Genomic DNA, 20586 nt, shown 5'->3' on the forward strand with positions numbered 1-20586 from the left:
AAGCAGGCTCCATGCCGGGAGCCTGACATGGGATTCGATCCCAGGTCTCCAGGATCACGCCCTGGGCCGAAGGCAGGCGTTCAACCGCTGAGCCACCCAGGGATCCCCGAATTTCTACACAATTTTAAACTGAATGTGCTTTAACAAGGTCAAGTAAAACGAAATATTTATTTCAATTGCACTCAGCCCTCATTTCATTCCCACCTTGTAGGAACTGAACATTTTCAATTTCATTAATTTAAAAAGTATCCCGGGCAGCCCCGGGTAGCTCAGCGGTTTAGCGCCACCTTGGGGCCAGGGCGTGATCCTGGAGACCGGAGATCAAGTCCCACATCCGCTCTTCGCAGGGAGCCTGCTTCTCCCTCTGCCTGTGTCTCTGCCTCTCTCTCTCTCTCTGTGTCTCTCATGAATAAATAAATAATATTTTTTAAAAATATCCTTACGTAAACTTACACTTAAAAAGTTTCTCTGTCGGGACGCCTGGGTGGCTCAGCGGTTGAGCGCCTGCCTTCCGCCGGGGTGTGATCCTGGAGTCTGGGGATCAAGTCCCACATCGGGCTCCTTGCATGGAGGCTGCTTCTCCCTCTGCCTGTGTCTCTGCCTCTCTCTGTGTGTGTGTGTGTGTGTCTCACGAATAAATAAATATTTTTTTAAAATAAAATATTTTTAAAAACTAAAAATAAAATAAAAAGTTTCTCAGTCGACTTCCTTGTGCGAGAAAGGCCGCGGTTTCTCTCAAAATCCTTTCAGGTGGTGTCCCGGCGCATCCGTCACGCTTGCAAGCTCCGGAGAGGGTTTTCCGCGGCCCCCGGGTTGCGCCTAGCGCGCGCCCGCCGGCGACGTCGCGCGCACCGCAGGGTGAGAAAGTTAGCGGATCCCAAGGCCCCGCGGAGGGCCCGCCCCGCTGCGGCCGGGGGCGTGGCCGCTCGTGACCCGCCGGCTTGCGAGTCGGCTCCCACGCCGCCGTCCCTGCGGTCCCGCCACTTACTTAAGTTTCATTTTCCGCGGCGACTGCGGACTCCTCCTCCCGTAGCCTTTTCCCAAAACGAGTTTCCTTTCTGTACCACGAGCAGAGCGCGCCGGCCATGGACCCCCGGCGCAGAAAGGCCACGCGGAGCGCCTCGACGGTGGGTGCCGCCGCCCCCGAGGTTTTGGCGCACGCAGTGAAGGGGCCCCGGGCGGAGCTCAGCGAACCTTCCGCCGCCCCTCGGGCCGCCCGGCCCCCAACACAGAAGTGCGGCCCCGCGGGGGCAGCCGGATCCCGGCGGAAGAAGAGCGCCCTCGGTTCCCCGGGGAGACGGCAGGTGCGCGCGCCCCCGGCCGCTGACGAGGTGGAGGGGCAGCGGGTTTCGGCGGCGAAGCAGGAGCCCCCCGCGGCCCCGCGGCCGCCCCTTGCCAGGACTAGATCTCGCCGCGAGGGGGGCGAGCGCAGCTCTCGGGAGCCGAGAGCGGTGTCGGAGCTCGCGGGGGGCCTCGGCCTCGGCCTCGGCCCGCTGCTTCCAGCCTCGAGCTTCAGGCAGGAGAGGCCGGCGCCCGGCGCCTGGAAGCCCCGATTGGTGCTGGAAAAGTTGAGGCTGAGGCGCCAGGAAATCTCAGAGGCGGCGGAGGTTGTGAACAGGGTCGTGGACTACCTGTCGCGGAGGCTGCAGAGCTACGAGTCGGAATTCAGAGGCGTCTCGCTGCTGCGCACCGGGAGCTACTACGAGCACGTGAAGGTGAGCCGCCCAGGGCCCTCTCCCCGCGGCTCGCGCCGTCGGCCCCTCGCTTCCCTCGCCGAGGAACTCGGACTCCTGTTCTTTCGTGGCCTGTGACGTAGTACCCCCTGAAAAGAGAAACAGTCGTTCGTTTTCTCCATTTGTGCATCCAAAGAACACACAGCTAACCAGTAGCGGTTGCCAACGAATATCGAGACCCTACTATTGGGGGAATTCAAATGTGTGGATTCATTCGTGCAAGCCGATTTGTACTGAGTTTCTGTTAACGGTGCTATACTTGGTGTTCCCTAGTCAAATTCTGACTTGGATAATTAGTGCGAAAAGATTCGACAAAATTACTTTATCCAGAAACATTTTTAAAAAAAGATTTTATTTACTTATTTATTTTTTTATGAAAGACACACAGAGAGAAAGGCAGAGACAGGCAGAAGGAGAAGTAGGCTCCAGACAGGAAGCCTGACGTGGGACTCGAAACTGAGACTGCGGATCACGCCTTGAGCCAGGGTAGGTGCCCAACCGCTGAGCCACCCAGGCGTCCCCAGAAACATTTTTCCTATGGGAAAAACTCTAGAGGAAGAACATCTTCAATCGCTCCCCCCAGCCCCTGCAGGCTTTCTCTCTCCCCAGTTTCTTAGACAAATGTCATGAGAATCTCACAGTGAGTGATTTAAAAAAAAAAAATTAAGAAAAAAATCTACAGATCCTAAAAAGCGTACTTCCTAAATACGCACACAAAGTGATTGTTTTAGGGTATGTCTTCCACAGCTCCGTTTGTTTGGGTGCGGCTGAGTTAGTAAAGTCTTTATTCTAGGGATCCCTGGGTGGCTCAGTGGTGTGGCGCCTGCTTTCAGCCCGGGGCCTGATCCTGGAGTCCTGGGATCGAGTCCCACATCGGGCTCCCCGCATGGAGCCTGCGTCGCCCTCTGCCTCTTTGTGTGTGTGTCTCTCATGAATAAATAAAATCTAAAAAAAAAAAATGAAGTCTTTATTCCAGTGTGAATTGAAGATTTTCCTGACCAGTGGCAGTTTCTTGTGTTTGTTTTTTTAAGATTTTATTTATTCCTTTCAGAGAGAGGGAAAGCAAGCACACAATCAGGGGTAGCGGGGAGAAGGAGAAGCGGACAACCTGCGAGCAGGTCTCCAGGCTAGGGCCCTGAGATTACTACCTGAGATGAGGGGAGGGGCTTGACCATCTGAGCCATCCACTCCCTCCCACCCCCCACCAGTGGCAGATTTCGTTAGTTGTGTTTTCACCTAGTCTGTCAGTTTTTCTGTGCTGGGCTGTGCACCTCCAGTAGATCTGTGTAAAATCTTGGGTGTAGCATGAACAGAAACAGAGGCTGATAGCATTTAGGTAATCGTAATTTATTTTAGAGTTACATATTGGCTTTATTGAATTAACTGCTCTCCTTCAGAAATAAATGACTGTTAAACTCTAGATTTAGGGTTTTAGGATTATAAACTCTAAAGATAGCAGGCCAAATATTATGCATCTTTGTATCTCTAAGCCTTAACACATAGCAAGCCTTTGAATGAATGAATGAATTCAAGAAGAAAGGAAGAGTGACTTCTCTCAAGCCCTCTGCCTTTTTAGGGTAGTAGATTCAGATTTCATTCCCATGATAAGCATTTAACCTGGTAGCTTTCAGTGCAAATTAAACCTTTAAACCTTTCATATATTTTTTTGTCTTGGCTCGCTGCCTAGATTGTAAACTCCATTGTCAGCAGAATGTTTTACATAAATAGTAGCCTCAACAGCAGCCCATTTCATTGGTATAAACTCAGTAATTTTTGTTTATTGCCAAAGAGACCGTGTATCAGTGTTTGAATCTTAAACTCCTTTAGCACTGAAAACTGACTATACAGTTCCACCTGAAGTTTTTAAAAAGCCAAATGAGCAAAACTTTCATTAAATTGTCTTTTTTTAAAGGATTTTATTTTTTTTATTATTCATGAGAGAGGCAGAGACACAGGTAGCCCGATGTGGGACTTGATCCCAGGACCCCCAGATCACAACCTGAGCTAAAGGCAGATGCTTAACCACTAAGCCACCCAGGTGTCCCTAGATAATCTGTCTTAAGTATGATTCTTATTACATAAATACCAATCAGTTCAATTATATGGAAGAAACAATAAGATGTTTAAAGAAGTTTCCAATTAGAACCAGTCTCCTTTTTTTAAGTTCGCTCTACATCCAATGTGGGGCTTGAACTCAGGACCCTGAGATCAAGAGTGACATGCTCTACCAACTGATCCAGGCCATGTGCCCTGGAAACCGTCTCCTTTTCAATTTTATTTATTTTTTGAAGATTTTATTTATTTGTTCATGAGAGAGACAGACAGGTGGAGGGAGAAGCAGGCTCCATGCAGGAAGCCTGATGTGGGACTCGATCCTGGGTCTCCAGGATCAGGCCCTGGACTGAAGGCGGCGCTAAACCGCTGAGCTACTGGGGCTGCCCTTATTTTTTATTTTTAAAAAGGTTTTACTTATATAAGTAATCTCTATACCCAAAGTGGGGTTTGAATTACAACCCTGAGATCAAGAGTTGTGTGCTCTTTTGACTGAGACAGTCAGGTGCCCTCTTTTTAAAAATCATACGCTGATGGATGAAATTGAATGAAATTTGTTTTATCTAAAACAGGTATTGATTTTTAAAACTGATACATGTTCATTGTAGAGTTGATTCACTGTCTAGTTCCAGCAGTTAATCCTCTAGAAAGCTCCCACAGCTCCCCCCACCCTTTTCTCAGCCTTTCCCATATTCACCCCTCTTCCATGTTTGATGGCCCTGGAAAATTAGGGAAAGCATATAGATGAGCAATATTATTCCTGTTTATTTTATTCACTGTTGTCATTTTGGTATATTTTCTTCTATTATGCATACACATGGACTTCAAAATTAGATTCCAAAGTCTTTGTAAATGATAAAAAGGATAGACACAAAATACACCTCTCAGTTAATTTATTTACTTGGTTCCGTATTGACACATTTTTTATTCATATATTTTTTACCTTTACCTATTGTCAGGCTCTAGGTGAAAATTTGGAAGCTTTCTTATAGAAAATCTCTGTATAATTGCCATTCCATAATGTTCTCTTTGTCTCTTTGCAATTCACCAATTATATAGCTTGGGCTGATTGAAAGGTTATATAGGGAACCCTGGGTGACGCAGCGGTTTAGCGCCTGCCTTTGGCCCAGGGCGCGATCCTGGAGACCCGGGATCAAATCCCACGTCAGGTTCCCGGTGCTTGGAGCCTGCTTCTCCCTCTGCCTGTGTCTCTGCCTCTCTCTCTCTCTCTCTGTGTGACTATCATAAATAAATAAAAATTAAAAAAAAAAGGTTATATAGACATCAAGTAATTGTAGTGGTTTTAGCCAGTAGTACATTAACCAATAAAGAAAAATAAACTACAGCCACAGGCAACAACTTGAATGAATCTTACAAATGTAATGTTAAACAAAAACAAAGGAAATAAAGGAATACATAGAGCCAATGTAACAAGGCAGGAAAAAGAAACAAAATGCTTAAGATCAGAAAGGGATTAATAAAACTTACTTATGCAATTGACTTGATTTTTGTATAAACTATTGGAAATATGGTTGACCTTTGAACAACACAAAGACTGGGGCACCAGCCCTTCCCCACCCATACAGTAGAAAATCTGCATATAACTTTTGACTCCGCAAAACCTTAACTACTAAGAGCCTACTGTTGACTGGCTTTTTGATGAACAGTAAGTAGCACATACTTTGTCTCTTATATGTATTATATACTGCATTTTACAATAAAGTAAGAAGAGAAAAGAAAATATTATTAAGAAATTATAAGGAAGATACATTTATAATACTTTACTGTTTAAAAAAAAACAACCATAGATAAGTGGACCCGCCCAATTCAAATCTGTGTTCAACTGTTATCAGTGAATTTAGGAGGATTGCTGGATACAAAGTCAGTAAACAAAAATCAGAGTACTTTGGGATCCCTGGGTGGCTCAGCGGTTGAGTGCCTGCCTTCGGGCCCTGGACGTGATCCTGGAGTCCTGGGATCGAGTTCCGCATCAGCTCCCTGCTTGGAGCCTGCTTCTCCCTCTGTGTCTTTGCCTCTCTCTCTCTCTCTCTCTCTGTCTCTCATGAAGAAAGAAAAGAAAAGAACAGAACAGAAAAGAAAGAAACAGAAAAGAAAATAAAAAAAAGAAAAGAAAGAGGAAAGGAAGAAAGAAAGGCCACAAACTGGGAGAAGTTAATCTCCATAAGTATATTTGACAGAGGACTAGTACAAATCAATAAGAAAAAGACAAACCAATTTGAAACTGGGCAAAAGACTTGAATAGATGCTTTAGTATATAATCCAAATAACAAACATGTGTTCAACATCATTCATCACCAGGAAAATGTAAATTAAAATCATGATCAGATTCTGCCACACATCTGTCCAGTCGAATGGCTAAAATTTTAAAATTCCATCTTGGAGAAGATGTGAATCAACTGAAACTTGATGAAGAGAGGATAGGTTGGTATAACCTCTTTAGCAAATTGACACTTTCTTCTAAAGTTAAAGATATGCTTATCCGGTGGTCCAGCAGTTCTACTCATTTCTACTCAAATGCTCATGTCCACCAAAAGGCATATAGAAGAGTACTCAAAAAAAAAAAAAAAAAAAAAAAAAAAGAGGAGTACTCAGTACAGCTTTATAATAGTTAAAAACTGGAAGTGACCCAAATACTCAACAACAGAGTAAGTAAGTGTATTCTGATCTATTCTATTAATCCAGTAGAATACTGCATTAGATGAAAAAAAAACCAATATGCGTAACAATGTGGATGAGTCTCACAAACATTATATTAAAGTCAGATTTAATAGAGTATATTTTATATGATTTAGTTCGTATGGTGTTTCCAAACAGGTGAGCCTAATCTATGATGTTAGAAGTCAGAATAGGAGCAACTCTTGGTGAAAAGTGGGAGGGAGTGGGAATGAGAGAACCTTCTGTGTCCTAGGGATGAGAATAGGGCAGTACCCACTAAACTCACAGTTCCTATGGGGATTGAGCCATTTTTCTGGAATAAATCCTCCTTGGATTGTTGCAGCCTTTGGTTAATATACAGATCTGAAAAAGTTGGATTGACTATTCCTGCCCATGTGCTTGTTGGTTTTATGGGAGAGTGGATTTTCAGAGGTTCTTACTTCATTCCCGCTGATGTCACTCCCAAGTGTTTGACTCTCATAGTATGCCATAGTCAGCTCAGGCTGCCATAACAAAAACACTATAACTGGGTGGCATAAACAATACAAATCTATTTTCTGAGTTCTGGAGGCTGGAAGTCCAAGATCAGAGTGCCAGCATGGTTAGGTGTGGGTGAGGACTCTTCCTGGCTTGTAGACAGCTATCTTCTCCCTGTATCCTCACTTTATTCCTCAGTGTGTGGGCGAAGAGAAAGGGATCTCCCTTCTCATTCTCTTCCTCTCCCTCAATCTCCCATCCCACCAATCCTATCAGATTAGCACCCTACCCTCAGATCTCATTTAACTTTTTAAAAGCCCTGTCTCCAAGTACAGGGCTTTTTTTTTTTTTTAGACATAGAAAGCACAGGAACAAGGAACAAATTTTGAGGTTAGGACTTCCATATACGGATTTTAGGAGGACACAATTCAATATACAGCACAGTACATCTCAATTTGGACTAGCTACATTTTCTACCGTTGGTAGACATATATGGCTACTACGTACCCTGTTGAACAGTACAGTTCAGTAGCTGTACTTGAAGCATGCTCCTGACTAATGAAAGATTTTTGGTATTTTTAATATAGGAAAAGTAATCTTTTATTATAATTGCTGATTCATTTGTAAGGATGAAAATGATTCTTCGGAGCTCCTAAAATGCTGTGGCTCAAAGACACTAATGTAGTGCATGACTTGGGACTCGTACTTACTTGGGTGACCAGCAACTATAACAAGATAGCCTTTGCTCAACTAGCCAGCATGTGACTACACACATTTTTTTAGACTGCTGTGGCAGGAGGGTGGCTTCAGTGTGTATCTTGTGACATAAAATATAGCACCTTAAAGATTTTTAATTTTATTAAGCTTTAATTTTAAATTAAGAAAAAAAAACTGATACAGGTTTTAAAAGCTTGCATGATACCATTTTAAATTGTTCTAAATTATAAAAATAATGCTTACTTTTGGTTAAAAAAAAAAAGAGTGTGGAACCTATAAACCAAAACAAACAAGAATACTCTCCTAGTTCCATTCATCCCACTCCCAGAGGCTATAAATATTAGGAATCTTGCTTTTCAAAGTAGGATTTTGGGGATCCCTGGGTGGCGCAGCAGTTTAGCGCCTGCCTTTGGCCCAGGGCGCGATCCTGGAGATCCAGGATCGAATCCCACGTCAGGCTCCCGGTGCATGGAGCCTGCTTCTCTCTCTCTCTCTCTCTCTCTCTCTCTCTGTGTGTGTGTGACTATCATAAATAAATAAAAAATTAAAAAAAAAAACCAAAGTAGGATTTTAAGTGGAAATTTTTTTTAAAGATTTATTTATTTATTTATTCAGAGAGAGAGAGAGGCAGAGACACAGGCAGAGGAAGAAGCAGGCTCCATGCAGGAAGCCCGACGTGGGTTTCCATCCCAGGTCTCCAGGATCACACCCCAGGTTGCAGGCGGCACTAAACCGCTGCGCCACCAGGGCTGCCCTTAAGTGGAAATTTTAAGAAAAAAATGCACTTGCTTGGAAAATATTCACAAGCAAACATTCATCCTATTTTTACTATTTCTTAGATTTCTGCTCCTAATGAATTTGATATTATGTTCAAACTGGAGGTCCCCAGAATTCAGCTAGAAGAATATTGCAAGACTGGGGCTTATTACTTTGTGAAGTTCAAAAGAAATCCTAAAGGAAATCCTCTGAGTCAGTTTTTAGAAGATGAAAAATTATCAGCTTCTAAGATGCTGTCCAAGTTTAGGAAGATCATTAAGGAAGAAATTAAAAACATTCAAGGTAAGATTTTTGACTTTTGATTCTTAAAGTTTTAATCATACCTATTAATTGCTAATGTACACTCCTCTTATGGTTTGTAGTGGAGCATTTCAAACTCATGTTGTTCAAGGGTCACCTGTATTTAAAGTGTACAACATGCTGTTTTGATATACATAGTGAAGTGATCACCACAGTCAAGCAAATTAACATACCTTCTTACATAGTTGCCTTTTTTGTGTGTGTGGTGAGAGTACCTAAAATCTACTCTCTTAGCTCATTTCCAGTATTTAGTGTAGTAATGTTAATGACAGTCATCATACCATACATTGGATCTCTATACTTACTCATTCTACAGAACTGTAACTCTGTACCCTTTGACTCTCTCCCCATTTCCCTTACCTCCCCATCCCCTGAGAACCCACCATCCTACCCTCTGCTTCTTTGTAGTCTGCTTTTTTAGATTCCACATAAAAGTGATGTCATGCAGTATTTGCCTATGTCTAGCTTGTTTCACTTAGTATAATGTCCATGTTGTCACAAATGACAGGATTTTCTTTTTTGTTAAGAGTGAATGACACACCATTGTGTGTATGTACCACAATTTCTGTAACCATTCATCCATCCATTGATACTTTGGCTGTTGTGAATGCTATAGTGAAATAGTGAACGTGGATTGCTCCCTGTTTTCCTGCCCACTGCCTCTGTGGTGGCATAGGCACACGCCCTGTGTTGGACTATTGCTGTGGGCTTCTCAATTGCCTGTCTCCTCCCTGCCACTCATCTGGTCTTTCCTGCAGGCTTCCCTCCATACTGCCATCCATAAATTTAAGTGAAAATTTAATCACAATACTCCTGAAGCCCAGAGTCTTCAGGGGCTCCTCATCATTTATGCCAGACAGAATTTTGACAATGCTTCCCCATGGTAGGTATTGATAAATACTGGTTAAATAGAAATAGAAAAACACTTTCTACATTAGAACTCATTTTCACCTTACACTTAGGACTTTATAGATCTCCAATTACAGACATTATTTTTGCTATATTTTCAAAGAAAATTGGATTGATAAATGCTGTATTCTCTTTTATATGTTTAAACAGCTACAGACATCATTATGGAGAAGAAGAAGAGGGGGAGCCCTGCTATAACACTTCTTATTAGAAAACCTAAAGAAATATCGGTGGATATAATCCTGGCTTTGGAGTCAAAAAGCAGCTGGCCTGCTAGCACCCAGGAAGGACTGCCCATCAGTCATTGGCTTGGAACAAAAGTTAAAACCAATCTAAGACGACAGCCATTTTACCTGGTACCCAAGCATGCAAAGGAAGGAAATTATTTTCAAGGTATTTTTTTTTTCAAGGTATTTTGAATGTGAAGGTTAACTTACATAAGAGTTGTCTTTTTTTTTTTTTAGGTATGCTCTATGCCCATATGAGGCTTGAACTCACTACCCCAACATCAAGAGTCACATGCTCTAACCACTGAGCCAGCCAGGCACCCCAAGGGTGTTATGTACTAGGGCAATAATAAGTGCTATTGGCACTTGAAGAGCTATCAGGCAGAATAGACTATAAGATGGGAATTTGGTGAGGAATGGAATTAAAAAGTTGTAGTAGTAGTATCAAATACTCAGCTTTAGAATGTCTTCTAACCCACATTTTTTAAATGTTATTTTTTGGTTGTTTTCAAGAGAGCAAAGCAGTACTGGCCTTGGAGTCAGACTGCCTGGGATCTGAATCCTGAAGATTCTTCTTTTAAGAGATGTGCGATTTTAGGCTAGTTAACCAAGCCTCTCTAAACCTGTTTGCTCACCTCTCTACTGTTTTAATGAAAGTTTCTGGGGCAGGGAGGTTGCAGGGGAGAAGGAGGCACCTCAATGGCTCAGTCAGTTGAGTGGCTGACTTGGTTTGCCTCAGGGCTCAGGACATGATCTTGGGTCCTAGGATTGGACTCTGCGCTCAGTGGGGAGTCTTCTTGAGGATTCTCTCTCTCTCTCTTTCCTCCCTTTGTCCCTCTCCCCTGCACTTGCCACATGCACATGCGGTCTCTCCCTCCATCCCTCTCTCAAATGAATAAATTTTAAAAAGAAAATAGAAAAAAAGGTTTCCGGGAAAATAAAAATGAGACAGTGTATGTAAAATCCCTAGTTCGATACAAGGCAGTTACTATTAATGTTATCATTAGAGCCTAGAGTCTCATTCCTAGCCATACTCTTTTTTTTTTAATTTTTTTATTTATTTATGGTAGTCACAGAGAGAGAGAGAGAGAGGCAGAGACATAGGCAGAGGGAGAAGCAGGCTCCATGCACCGGGAGCCCGACATGGGATTCCATCCTGGGTCTCCAGGATCGCGCCCTGGGCCAAAGGCAGGCGCTAAACCGCTGCGCCACCCAGGGATCCCCATACTCTTTTTCTTTCCTTCTTCTTCCCCTTCCACTGCTCCCCACACAGCTAACAGACCTTTGCAGCCTCAGCTGCAGTTGGTCTTCTTAGTTGTGTACTTCGGCCTGATGGTAAGGACAGGTTTTCAGATGGTGCTCTTGGATAGCATTCAAGTTCTGAGTTAATCTACAGATAAAACAGTTAAAATCAGCTTAGCTGATTTTTTTTTTCTCTTATAAGTTAAGGACTTTTGGTACTTAGACAGTTGGATTCCAGAGATATTGGAAGAGACCACGAAATGTATGAACCGAGTTACAAATTAGTATTGCTGAGCAAATCCTGGAATTAGTCAATCATGCTTAGTTTGATGGCTTGTGTTTTGTAGACACATCATAACTTTTAAAACATTTTTTAAAATTTTTATTTATTTATGATAGTCACAGAGAGAGAGAGAGGCAGAGACACAGGCAGAGGGAGAAGCAGGCTCCATGCACCGAGAGCCCAATGTGGGATTCGATCCCGGGTCTCCAGGATCGCGCCCTGGGCCAAAGGCAGGTGCTAACCCACTGCGCCACCCAGGGATCCCCACATCATAACTTTTATATTGCACATATAGAGGAGTTCTTTTCTGCAAGAAAAGCAGTTTGTAAGAGGGAATTACATGTATCATTATTCATAATTTTAGAAAAGGAGCATAGCTTTCTGCAAAGAGGGGTTGCCACCCCTGAATAATTTCTGGAATGGCTGCCCCAAAGAAACTCTCTCTGTTTGTGATGCAGAAATCTTAACAGGACCTATACCACCCTCTGGCTGGTCTAGTACTGACTACCTTGCACAAGACTGGGAGGCACGTCAGATTAGAGATGCAGGAGTCCTTCAGAGGCCCTGTGGCTATACAAAGGCCAGTGTGATTGGGTCTTGAATTAAGATGAAAGTGAAGGCTGCTGATGGGTGCTCAGCTGACCTTTCTCCTCTGTTACCCTTGGCTGTTCTCCTATCATTCCAGGTTATATCTGTATTCAGGCAAGGGAACCCCCGCCCTGAATCTCTGTATCCAAATGACTGAAGAGAGGGGCATATCAGCAATAAAAACACCTGCACTGGATTGTGGACATGTATAACACCTATTTTAGTCTATTTCCAAACATTTTACTATGAATTTTCTGGTCTCACAAGCTATATTTTTAAAAATAGAATTCATTTGATTTTTTTTTTTAAAGGCTAAGGTTTATTCATAAGAGACGAGAGAGAGAGGAGAGAGAGAGAGAGAGAGAGAGGCAGAGAGACACAGGCAGAGGGAGAAGCAGGCTCCATGCAGTGAGCCCGACGTGGGACAGGGTCTCCAGGATCATGCTCTGGGCCAACGGCAGGGCTAAACCACTGAGCCACCAGGACTGCCCTCATTTGATCTTTAATTAAAAATTTAAAAAAGGGATCCCTGGGTGGCGCAGCGGTTTAGCGCCTGTCTTTGGCCCGGGGCGTGATCCTGGAGACCCAGGATCGAATCCCACGTCGGGCTCCCGGTGCATGGAGCCTGCTTCTCCCTCTGCCTGTGTCTCTGCCTCTCTCTCTCTCTCTCTCTCTCTCTCTGTGTGTGTGACTATCATAAATAAAAATTTAAAAAAATATATGTAAAAAAAATAAAAAAAAAATCAAAGTATCAAGCTTAAATCCACATTTCTACAGGTGGTTAAGCTACCCAACTCAAAATAGTTAGATTTGTTTCATTATGGTTTTAAATTTTAGATGTTGGATTTTCTTTTTTTGTTGTTAATGTTTTATTTATTTGAGAGAGAGTGAGGAAAGAGCGGAGAGGGAGAGGGAGAAGCAGGTCCCCACTGAGCAGGAAGCAGAACCCTGCACTTGATCCCAGAACCCAGGATCATGACCTGAGCTAAAGGCAGACACTTAACCAACTGAGCCACCCAGATGCCCCAGATCTTGCATTTTAAATTTTGATTTAATTCTGTCTTGTACATCTATAAGGCATTCACATGGTTCCAACGTCAAAGCTACAGAAAAAGGAATTCTTAGAGAAGCACAGCTTCCAATCACGTTCACTCTTCATTCTTCTCTCCTTCCCTGATCAGAAACTCTCCTAAATGTTTTTGGTTTACCTTTCTTATCAGTAAATGCATATATGCATATATTCATATGCTATCTCCTTTTTTTTTTAAGATTTTATTTATTTATTTATTTATTTATTTATTTATTCATGATAGTCACACAGAGTGAGACAGAGAGGCAGAGACACAGGCAGAGGGAGAAGCAGGCTCCATGCAGGGAGCCCGACGTGGGACTCGATCCTGGGTCTCCAGGATCTCGCCCCGGCCAAAGGCAGGCACCAAACCGCTGCGCCACCCAGGGATCCCGCTATCTCCTTTTAATATAAAAAGTACACCTTCCTTTTTTGAGCTTAGTAAGATATCTTGAATAAGGAACTATGATTCTATATAGAGGTAGCATCCATTCCTTTTTTCAGTCTGTCTTTACAGCCAGTCAAGGAGTAAACCCATGTGTAATTTTGCTAGAAATTACCCAAATTGCCTCCATAAGGATCACACAATTTTCAATCCCAGAGCAATATATAAGAGTACTTATTTCACCCTCAGCCTCATCAACAGTACTTGTTAAACTTTGGAATTTTTGCCAATAATCCAAAGAGTGAGAAATGATCATGTAGTTTTTTTAAAATAAACTTTTAACTTTGAAATAGTTTTAGATTTGCAGAAAAATTGAAAAGATACTACAGAGTTCCCATATACTTCATACCTATTTCCTTTTTTTTTTGGTAAAGATTTTATTTATTTGAGAGACAGGGAGCACAGGAGCAGGGAGGAGGGGCAGAAGGAGACTGAGAAGAAGGCTCTCCCAGCAGGGACGCAATGTGGGGCTCAATTCCAGGACCCTGGAATCATAACCTGAGTCAAAGGCAGATGCTTAACCAACTAAGCCACCCAGATGTTCCCTCTTTCCTTGTTATTAACATCTTACATTAATATGCTACATTGTCACAATTAATATCGATAATAGTATTGTTAACTAAAGTCCATATTTTTTAAAAATTTTATTTATTCATGAGAGACAGAGTGAGAGAGAGAGAGAAGCAGAGACATAGGCAGAGGGAGAAGCAGGCTCCAGGCAGGGAGCCTGATGCGGGACTCGATCCCAGGTCTTCAGGATCACACCCTGGGCCGAAGGCAAGCGCCAAACCGCTGAGCCACCCAGGGATCCCCTAAAGTCCATACTTGATTCAGATTTCCTTAGTTTTTACTGAATGTCCCTTTTCCCAATCCAGGATCCCATCCAGGATGCTACATTGCATTTAGTCATCATATCTCCTTAGGGTCTTCTTTACTGTAACAGTTTCTCAGTGTTTCCTTATTTTTGATGTCCTTAATAGTTTTGAGTAGTACCAATCAGGTCTTTTGTATAGAATGTCTGTCATGTGATATGTACCTGATGTCCTTCTTGTAATTAAATTGGAGTGCTGAGTTTGGAGGTTTCTGTACAGGTATATATAGCTCTATATTCTATATGAGATTTAATGCCATTCTCATCATATCCTATCAAGGGTACCTGCTATGAGAATGACTTAGCACTGGTATCATTGACGTTGATCACCTGACTGAGGTAACATTTGTCAGGTCTCTCCACTTGTAGTTTTTCTCCCCTTTTTCATACTGTTCTATTTGGAAGGAAGTCACTGTGACAGTTCACACTTAAGGATTGGAGAGTTTTGCTCCACCTTTTTAGAGCAGAACATCTACATAAGTTATTTGGAATTCTTCTGCCTGGAAGATTTGTCTCTTCTTTCTCCTTTGTTTATTTACTTAATCAGTCGTATCAGTAAGGACTTGTGGATATTTTTTACAATGAGCTGCAATCCAGTACCACTTTATTTTCCTGCTTAAATTGTTCCAGCCTTTAAAAAAAAAAAAGATTTTATTTATTTACTTGAGAGAGAGAAAAAAAAGAGGGAGAGGGAAAAGCAGACTCCCTGCTGACCAGGGAGCCTGACATGGTGCTAGATCCCAGGACTCGGGATCATGACCTGAGCTGAAGACAGATGGTTAATTGACTGAGCCACACAGATGCTCCTAAATTGTTCCAGCTTTTGCTTTTGGGAGCTCTTTCAGTTGGCTCCTGTATCCCTTGACATACCCCGCCCCCCATAGTTGGGGGTGGGGGGTGTTTTTTGTTTTCAGCACTATCTTATTTTCTGGCACTACAAGATGCTCCAGACTCATCTTGTATATTTCCAGCTACAGTCTTAGAATCAGCCATTTCTCCAAGAAGCCCTGGATCCTTTGATTGGGAAATGTACTAGAAACCAAGATCTGGGTACTATGTGTGCTTGGTACTGGGGTGTCATCACTCTCAGCTAATAGAGCAAGGAAATATGCATACATATAGTAATCCCAGGGTACACATATCTATAAATATTTCTATGTGTAATCACGTGTATTTATATTAAGTTATACATGAGTACATACTGATGTCTTTAATTATGACCCATTACCATATGGATCATTCTAAACTTCTCTTTGCTATCATTTACCTCTCATTCCAACAGTGGAAAATCTGGCTCCCAGCATTTGACACCTATTTACATCGGTTCCAGTATACGTGTGTAGTTGTTTCAGAACTGTAAACCCATTGTCCCATGGGAAGCAAAATCAACTGGAGTACAGTGTTTATGTACAGTTTCTTTTGTTTTCAGACTTAGAGGCCACATTTCCAAAGTAACTTAACACCTTTTGCTTCCCTCTTCAGGAAGGTTGTTTCGTACATTTGTAATACGTTAGAGTCCCTTTTACCAGTCTGCATTATTTCCTGGGCTTACTTGACCTCTCAAATGACTATTTAAAGTTTTCACCCCTTAAGGTTCATGGTGCTATAGAGTTCTTCTGGTTTTGATAGATGCATTATATCATGTATCTACCCTTCCCCAATATCTACACTGCTTTAAAAAAAACCCTTGTACTTCATTTTTCCAACCCTCCCCATCCCAAACCTCTGGCAATCACTAATCTGTTTACCATATCTCTACTTGTCCTTTTCTAGAATGACATAAATGGATTTCATAAATGAGTTTATACAGTAGCCATGAGCACACCTAGCTCAGTGCCATCATTTCCATATATTCATTGTCTATACATTGTGTAGCTATTACTAAATTCTTTATTCTGTCAACATTAAAACCTTTGTCTATCCTTGTGCTTTATCATATTGTCATACATAATGTAGCTTTATAAGTATTGATACCTAATAGGGCAATTCAAGAGTGTTTAAAATATTCTTGAGTCTTTGTATTATAAAAAGTTTGGTATCTCTTGTCAAGTCCCACAAAAACATTTTTTTTGAATTTTGATTGAGAGTATATTGCATCTATAGATAAATTTGGGGAGACTTGATATATTTACAATAATGAGTCTTCCAATCCATGTAGAGGTGCATATCTCATTTAGATTTCCTCTAAAACTTCTCAGTGAAGCTTTAGAGTTTTCCATAGAAGTTTTGTATATATTTTGGAGGCACCTGGGTGACTCAGTCAGTTGAAGAACTGCTTTTAAGAATTGCTATAGGGATGCCTGGGTGGCTCAGTGGTTGAGTGTCTGCCTTCAGCTCAGAGTGTGATCCTGGAGTCCCAGGATCGAGTCCCACATCAGACTCCCTGTGAGGAGCCTGCTTCTCCCTCTGCCTATGTCTCTGCCTCTCTGTGTGTGTCTCTCATGAATAAATAAGTCTTTTTATTTTTATAACTAAAATCTTTTTATTTACTTGTATAAATCTTTTTATTTATTCATGAGAGACACACACAGAGAGGCAGAGACATAGACAGAGGGAGAAACTCCCTGTGGAGAGACTGATGTGGGATTTGATCCCAGGACCCCAGGATCACTACCTGAGCCAAAGGCAGGTGCTCTACAACTGAGCCCCTCAGGTGCCCCCAAATCACTTGTTTTAATATGTAATTACATTATTTATCTATTTATTTCTTTTGGTCTGTCTCTCTCTAGAAATCTTCCAGAGTCATATTTAAATAAAGGGAATCAACTTCAGTATTTATTGTGTTGTTTTATCTGAATATTTTTGGTAAAGTGCTTTTCTATTTTTCTTTTGGAAATTAAGAAGAAACATGGCGGTTGTCCTTTTCTCACATTGAAAAGGACCTTTTAAAAAGTCATGGGCAGTCTAAAACTTGCTGTGAAAGTGATGGAGTAAAATGTTGCAGGTAACTTCCTTACTTTGTTATTCTTTTTTCCTTTCTTTGTTAAATGGTGGATTATCTATGGAACATTTAATTATTTTTTTAAGATTTTATTTATTAGAGAAAGAGCGTGCACACACAAGTGAGAGGAAGTACAGGGAGAGGTAGAGGCAGACTCCCCACTGAGCAGGGCACTGGATACTGGGTTCCATCCCAGGACCCTGGATCATGACCTGAGGCAGATGCTTAATTGACGAGCCACCCAGGTGCCCCTGGAATGTTCTTTATTGACTTCATAGCTCTTACCTGAAGATGATCATTGCTGAGTTGAGTCCTGGGGGCAGTGTGTGGCTGGACTGACCCTGGAGTATTATCTAGAGGGTGAGCATGAAATCAGGGAAGCCAGATCCGAGGGCCCAAGGAAGTAGTGTTGTTAGAAGGCAAGGCCAGAGAGCATATCCCTGAACCTAGATCAGATAGTTGTAAAATGTATGACAAAGCAAGAGAATAGGAACACTCACCGTGGCTAGCCACAACAATTGGATGTGTCTTGGTATTCTGGTTGCTTCAAGGTAATGACTACTAATGTCACAGAGTGGGAGGAGTCCAAAAGATCACTCTTATTGGATACTGGTGCCTTCTAGGTGGTTTGTTTGTGTTGAAGGCCAGGGACTGACTAGCTAAACTTGAAACAACACTAAGAGATGGGTAATTATTTTCCTTGTTAGCATACACACCATAAAGAATGGAGATTAAAAAGAAATCATTCATTTGAATTTCTAAAAGTTGTCCAGTAAGATGTTCACAGAAATTAAAAGTTCAAAACAAGAATTCCCAATATGTAGGCATGGAGGTTCTTCAAGGCTACATATGTAGGCTTTGAAACAAGCATTAAGAAAAATATATTTCTGGGATCCCTGGGTGGCGCAGCGGTTTGGCGCCTGCCTTTGGCCCAGGGCGCGATCCTGGAGACTCGGGATCGAATCCCACGTCGGGCTCCCGGTGCATGGGGCCTGCTTCTCCCTCTGCCTGTGTCTCTGCCTCTCTCTCTCTCTGTGACTATCATAAATAAATAAATAAAAAAAAAAAAGAAAAATATATTTCTGATAAGGCTAAGTAGTTTTATAAACGTTACATTTTGTCAACTATGAAATAACTGGGTGAATAATTAAATATTTGCAAAACCATTTTGTAAAAAGTAAAATGAGATTTCCTTAGGTGCTAAATGACTGAATGAATAATATGGATACCTGCCAGTTTCAAATAGTTGAATTCATCCTGATAGAATAAAATATTTAAGCTACAAATAGGGAAGAGGGAAGAATAAAATGTTCCTGAAACTTAAAGGCATATATTTGAAAACATAATCAAGTGTTAGGATGACCCTATAATTATATTTATGTGTCTTTATTGTGTTTTATATTTTTATATATAATATCTGTATTGTTAATTGTACCTTTATATGTTTTTCCTGTAAGATGCCTAAAGCTTTTTGTGGAATGAAGCAGGTATTAAATAAATAAAAATAAGTGGTTTTCTTTTTTATTCAACAGGAAAGATTGCTTAAAACTAATGAAGTATCTTTTAGAACAATTGAAAACAAAGTTTGGAAACCGAAAGGAACTGGATAAATTCTGCTCTTACCATGTAAAAACTGCTTTCTTTCATGTCTGTACCCAGGACCCACAAGATAGTCAATGGCAAGCCAAAGACCTAGAGCTCTGCTTTGATAACTGCGTGACATACTTTCTTCACTGCCTCAAGAAAGAACAACTCAATCATTATTTTATTCCCGAATTCAATCTATTTTCTCGGGACCAAATTGACAAAATAAGTAAAGAATTTCTATTACAGCAAATTGAATATGAAAGAAACAATGGATTTCCAGTTTTTCATGAATTTTGAAGTTATATTTTAAAAAGAATCAAGAATTAGAGTAACTTTATTATAATTGGAATGTTTGAAATTTGTCACATAGTGATCAATTACAATGAATGTAAATAATGATTTAGCTCTCAGTTGTCTTAATAAACTCTAATCAGTATAAAAGGATTGATCACCTTAGGAAAGAGATTAGTCAAGGAAGAAGGAGTATTTAAAATCTAAAAGCTTTACCAGTTTGGAATGAAAAGAAGGACAAGGGGTGCCTGGCTGGCTCAGTTGGTAGAGTATGTGACTCTTGATCTCAGGGTTGTAAGTTTGAGCCCCATGTTGGGTAGAGAGATTACTTACAAATAAGATTAAAGAAAAAGACAAAATACATATCACCTGAATTAAATTCATCAAGCACTTCTTGAACACCATTTCTCACCTAGCACAAAGTGTGGAAGGTTACAAGAGGCAATTTTAGAAATGATCTTTGCCTCCAAGAAACTGGTAGGCTTTGTTCAATGTTCAAATATATTTGGAACTAATATCCTGTCCTATATGTTAGAATAGGCAAGAAGGAAATGATAAATTCTACATCATCTCCACATATCTCAGGAAATCTATAATGTCATAGTAAAATATGGAATAATGCATGTGGCCAAATATGAACATATAACTTATTTTCTTTTATTATTTCTATTTTTAGTAACACTTTCATATGTATTCCTGAAAAGACAATACATGCATATGGTACAACACTTAAAGAAACAGGGATGGCATCACCCCGTCTCCTCTGCGCTCACCCAGCATTCAGCTTAGGGGCAGCTGCTGTTCGTTAACTTTTTCCTATTCATATTTTGTACAATTTCTTACTGGCTATTTTATTGTTTTCTCGTCTTTAGAAATTCTTCATATATTTTGGATATTTATGCCTTGTCTGCATAATGAATAAATTCTGTTTTGTGGAGTATCTTTACCATTTTTGGTGTCTTTTAGTAAACAAGGTTTTAAATTTTAATGTGGTTGGGCCCCTGGGTGGCTCAGTGGTTGAGCGTCTGCCTTTGGCTCAGGTCGTGATCGGGGGTTCTGGGATCCAGTCCTTCATCCAGCTCACCACAGGGGGGCTGCTTCTCTCTCTGCTCTCTCTCTCTGTGTCTCTCATGAATATATAAATAAAATCTGGGCAGCCCGGATGGCTCAGCGGTTTGGCACCGCCTTCGGCCTGGGGCCTGATCCTGGAGACCCCGGGATTGAGTTCCGCATCGGGCTCCCTGCATGGAGCCTGCCTCTCCCTCTGCTTGGGTCTCTGCCCCTTTCTCTCTGTGTCTCGCATGAATAAGTAAATAAAATCTTTAAAATAAATAAATAAGGGCAGCCCCCGTGGCTCAGCGGTTCAGCGCCACCTACAGCTCAGGGTGTGATTGTGGAGAC

At 41.5% G+C, this 20586-nt stretch overlaps 1 protein-coding gene across 6 annotated transcripts; it reads left to right on the forward strand.

The window, feature by feature from the left end:
- The first annotated feature begins 933 nt into the window (after window positions 1–933).
- CGAS (cyclic GMP-AMP synthase) lies at window positions 934–20125 on the forward strand. Of its 6 annotated transcripts, XM_072832344.1 has the most exons (6): window positions 935–1715; window positions 8495–8714; window positions 9792–10034; window positions 17208–17310; window positions 18840–18933; window positions 19862–20125. In XM_072832344.1, the coding sequence occupies exons 1-6, from the start codon at window positions 1086–1088 to the stop codon at window positions 19862–19864; spliced, it is 1293 nt and encodes a 430-aa protein (XP_072688445.1). In that variant the 5' UTR covers window positions 935–1085; the 3' UTR covers window positions 19865–20125. The 6 variants fall into 6 exon arrangements, 5 of the variants coding, with proteins under 5 accessions (XP_072688446.1, XP_072688448.1, XP_072688447.1 ...); XR_012033986.1 differs by lacking the exon at window positions 17208–17310 and having other exon boundaries at window positions 934–1715; XM_072832343.1 differs by having other exon boundaries at window positions 938–1715; window positions 18840–20125.
- Window positions 20126–20586: the final 461 nt, after the last annotated feature.

This window comes from Canis lupus, chromosome 7 (assembly GCF_048164855.1).
Source record: "Canis lupus baileyi chromosome 7, mCanLup2.hap1, whole genome shotgun sequence".
Classification (NCBI taxonomy): domain Eukaryota; kingdom Metazoa; phylum Chordata; class Mammalia; order Carnivora; family Canidae; genus Canis; species Canis lupus.

Bases quoted from the DNA above. Each gene is read 5' to 3' on its own strand.
- CGAS (XM_072832343.1), top strand. From the start codon at position 1,086: ATGGACCCCCGGCGCAGAAAGGCCACGCGGAGCGCCTCGACGGTGGGT. The intron at 10,035-17,207 runs GTATTTTTTTTT...TTGGAAATTAAG, and splicing joins GGAAGGAAATTATTTTCAAG to AAGAAACATGGCGGTTGTCC. The intron at 17,311-18,839 runs GTAACTTCCTTA...TTTATTCAACAG, and splicing joins GATGGAGTAAAATGTTGCAG to GAAAGATTGCTTAAAACTAA.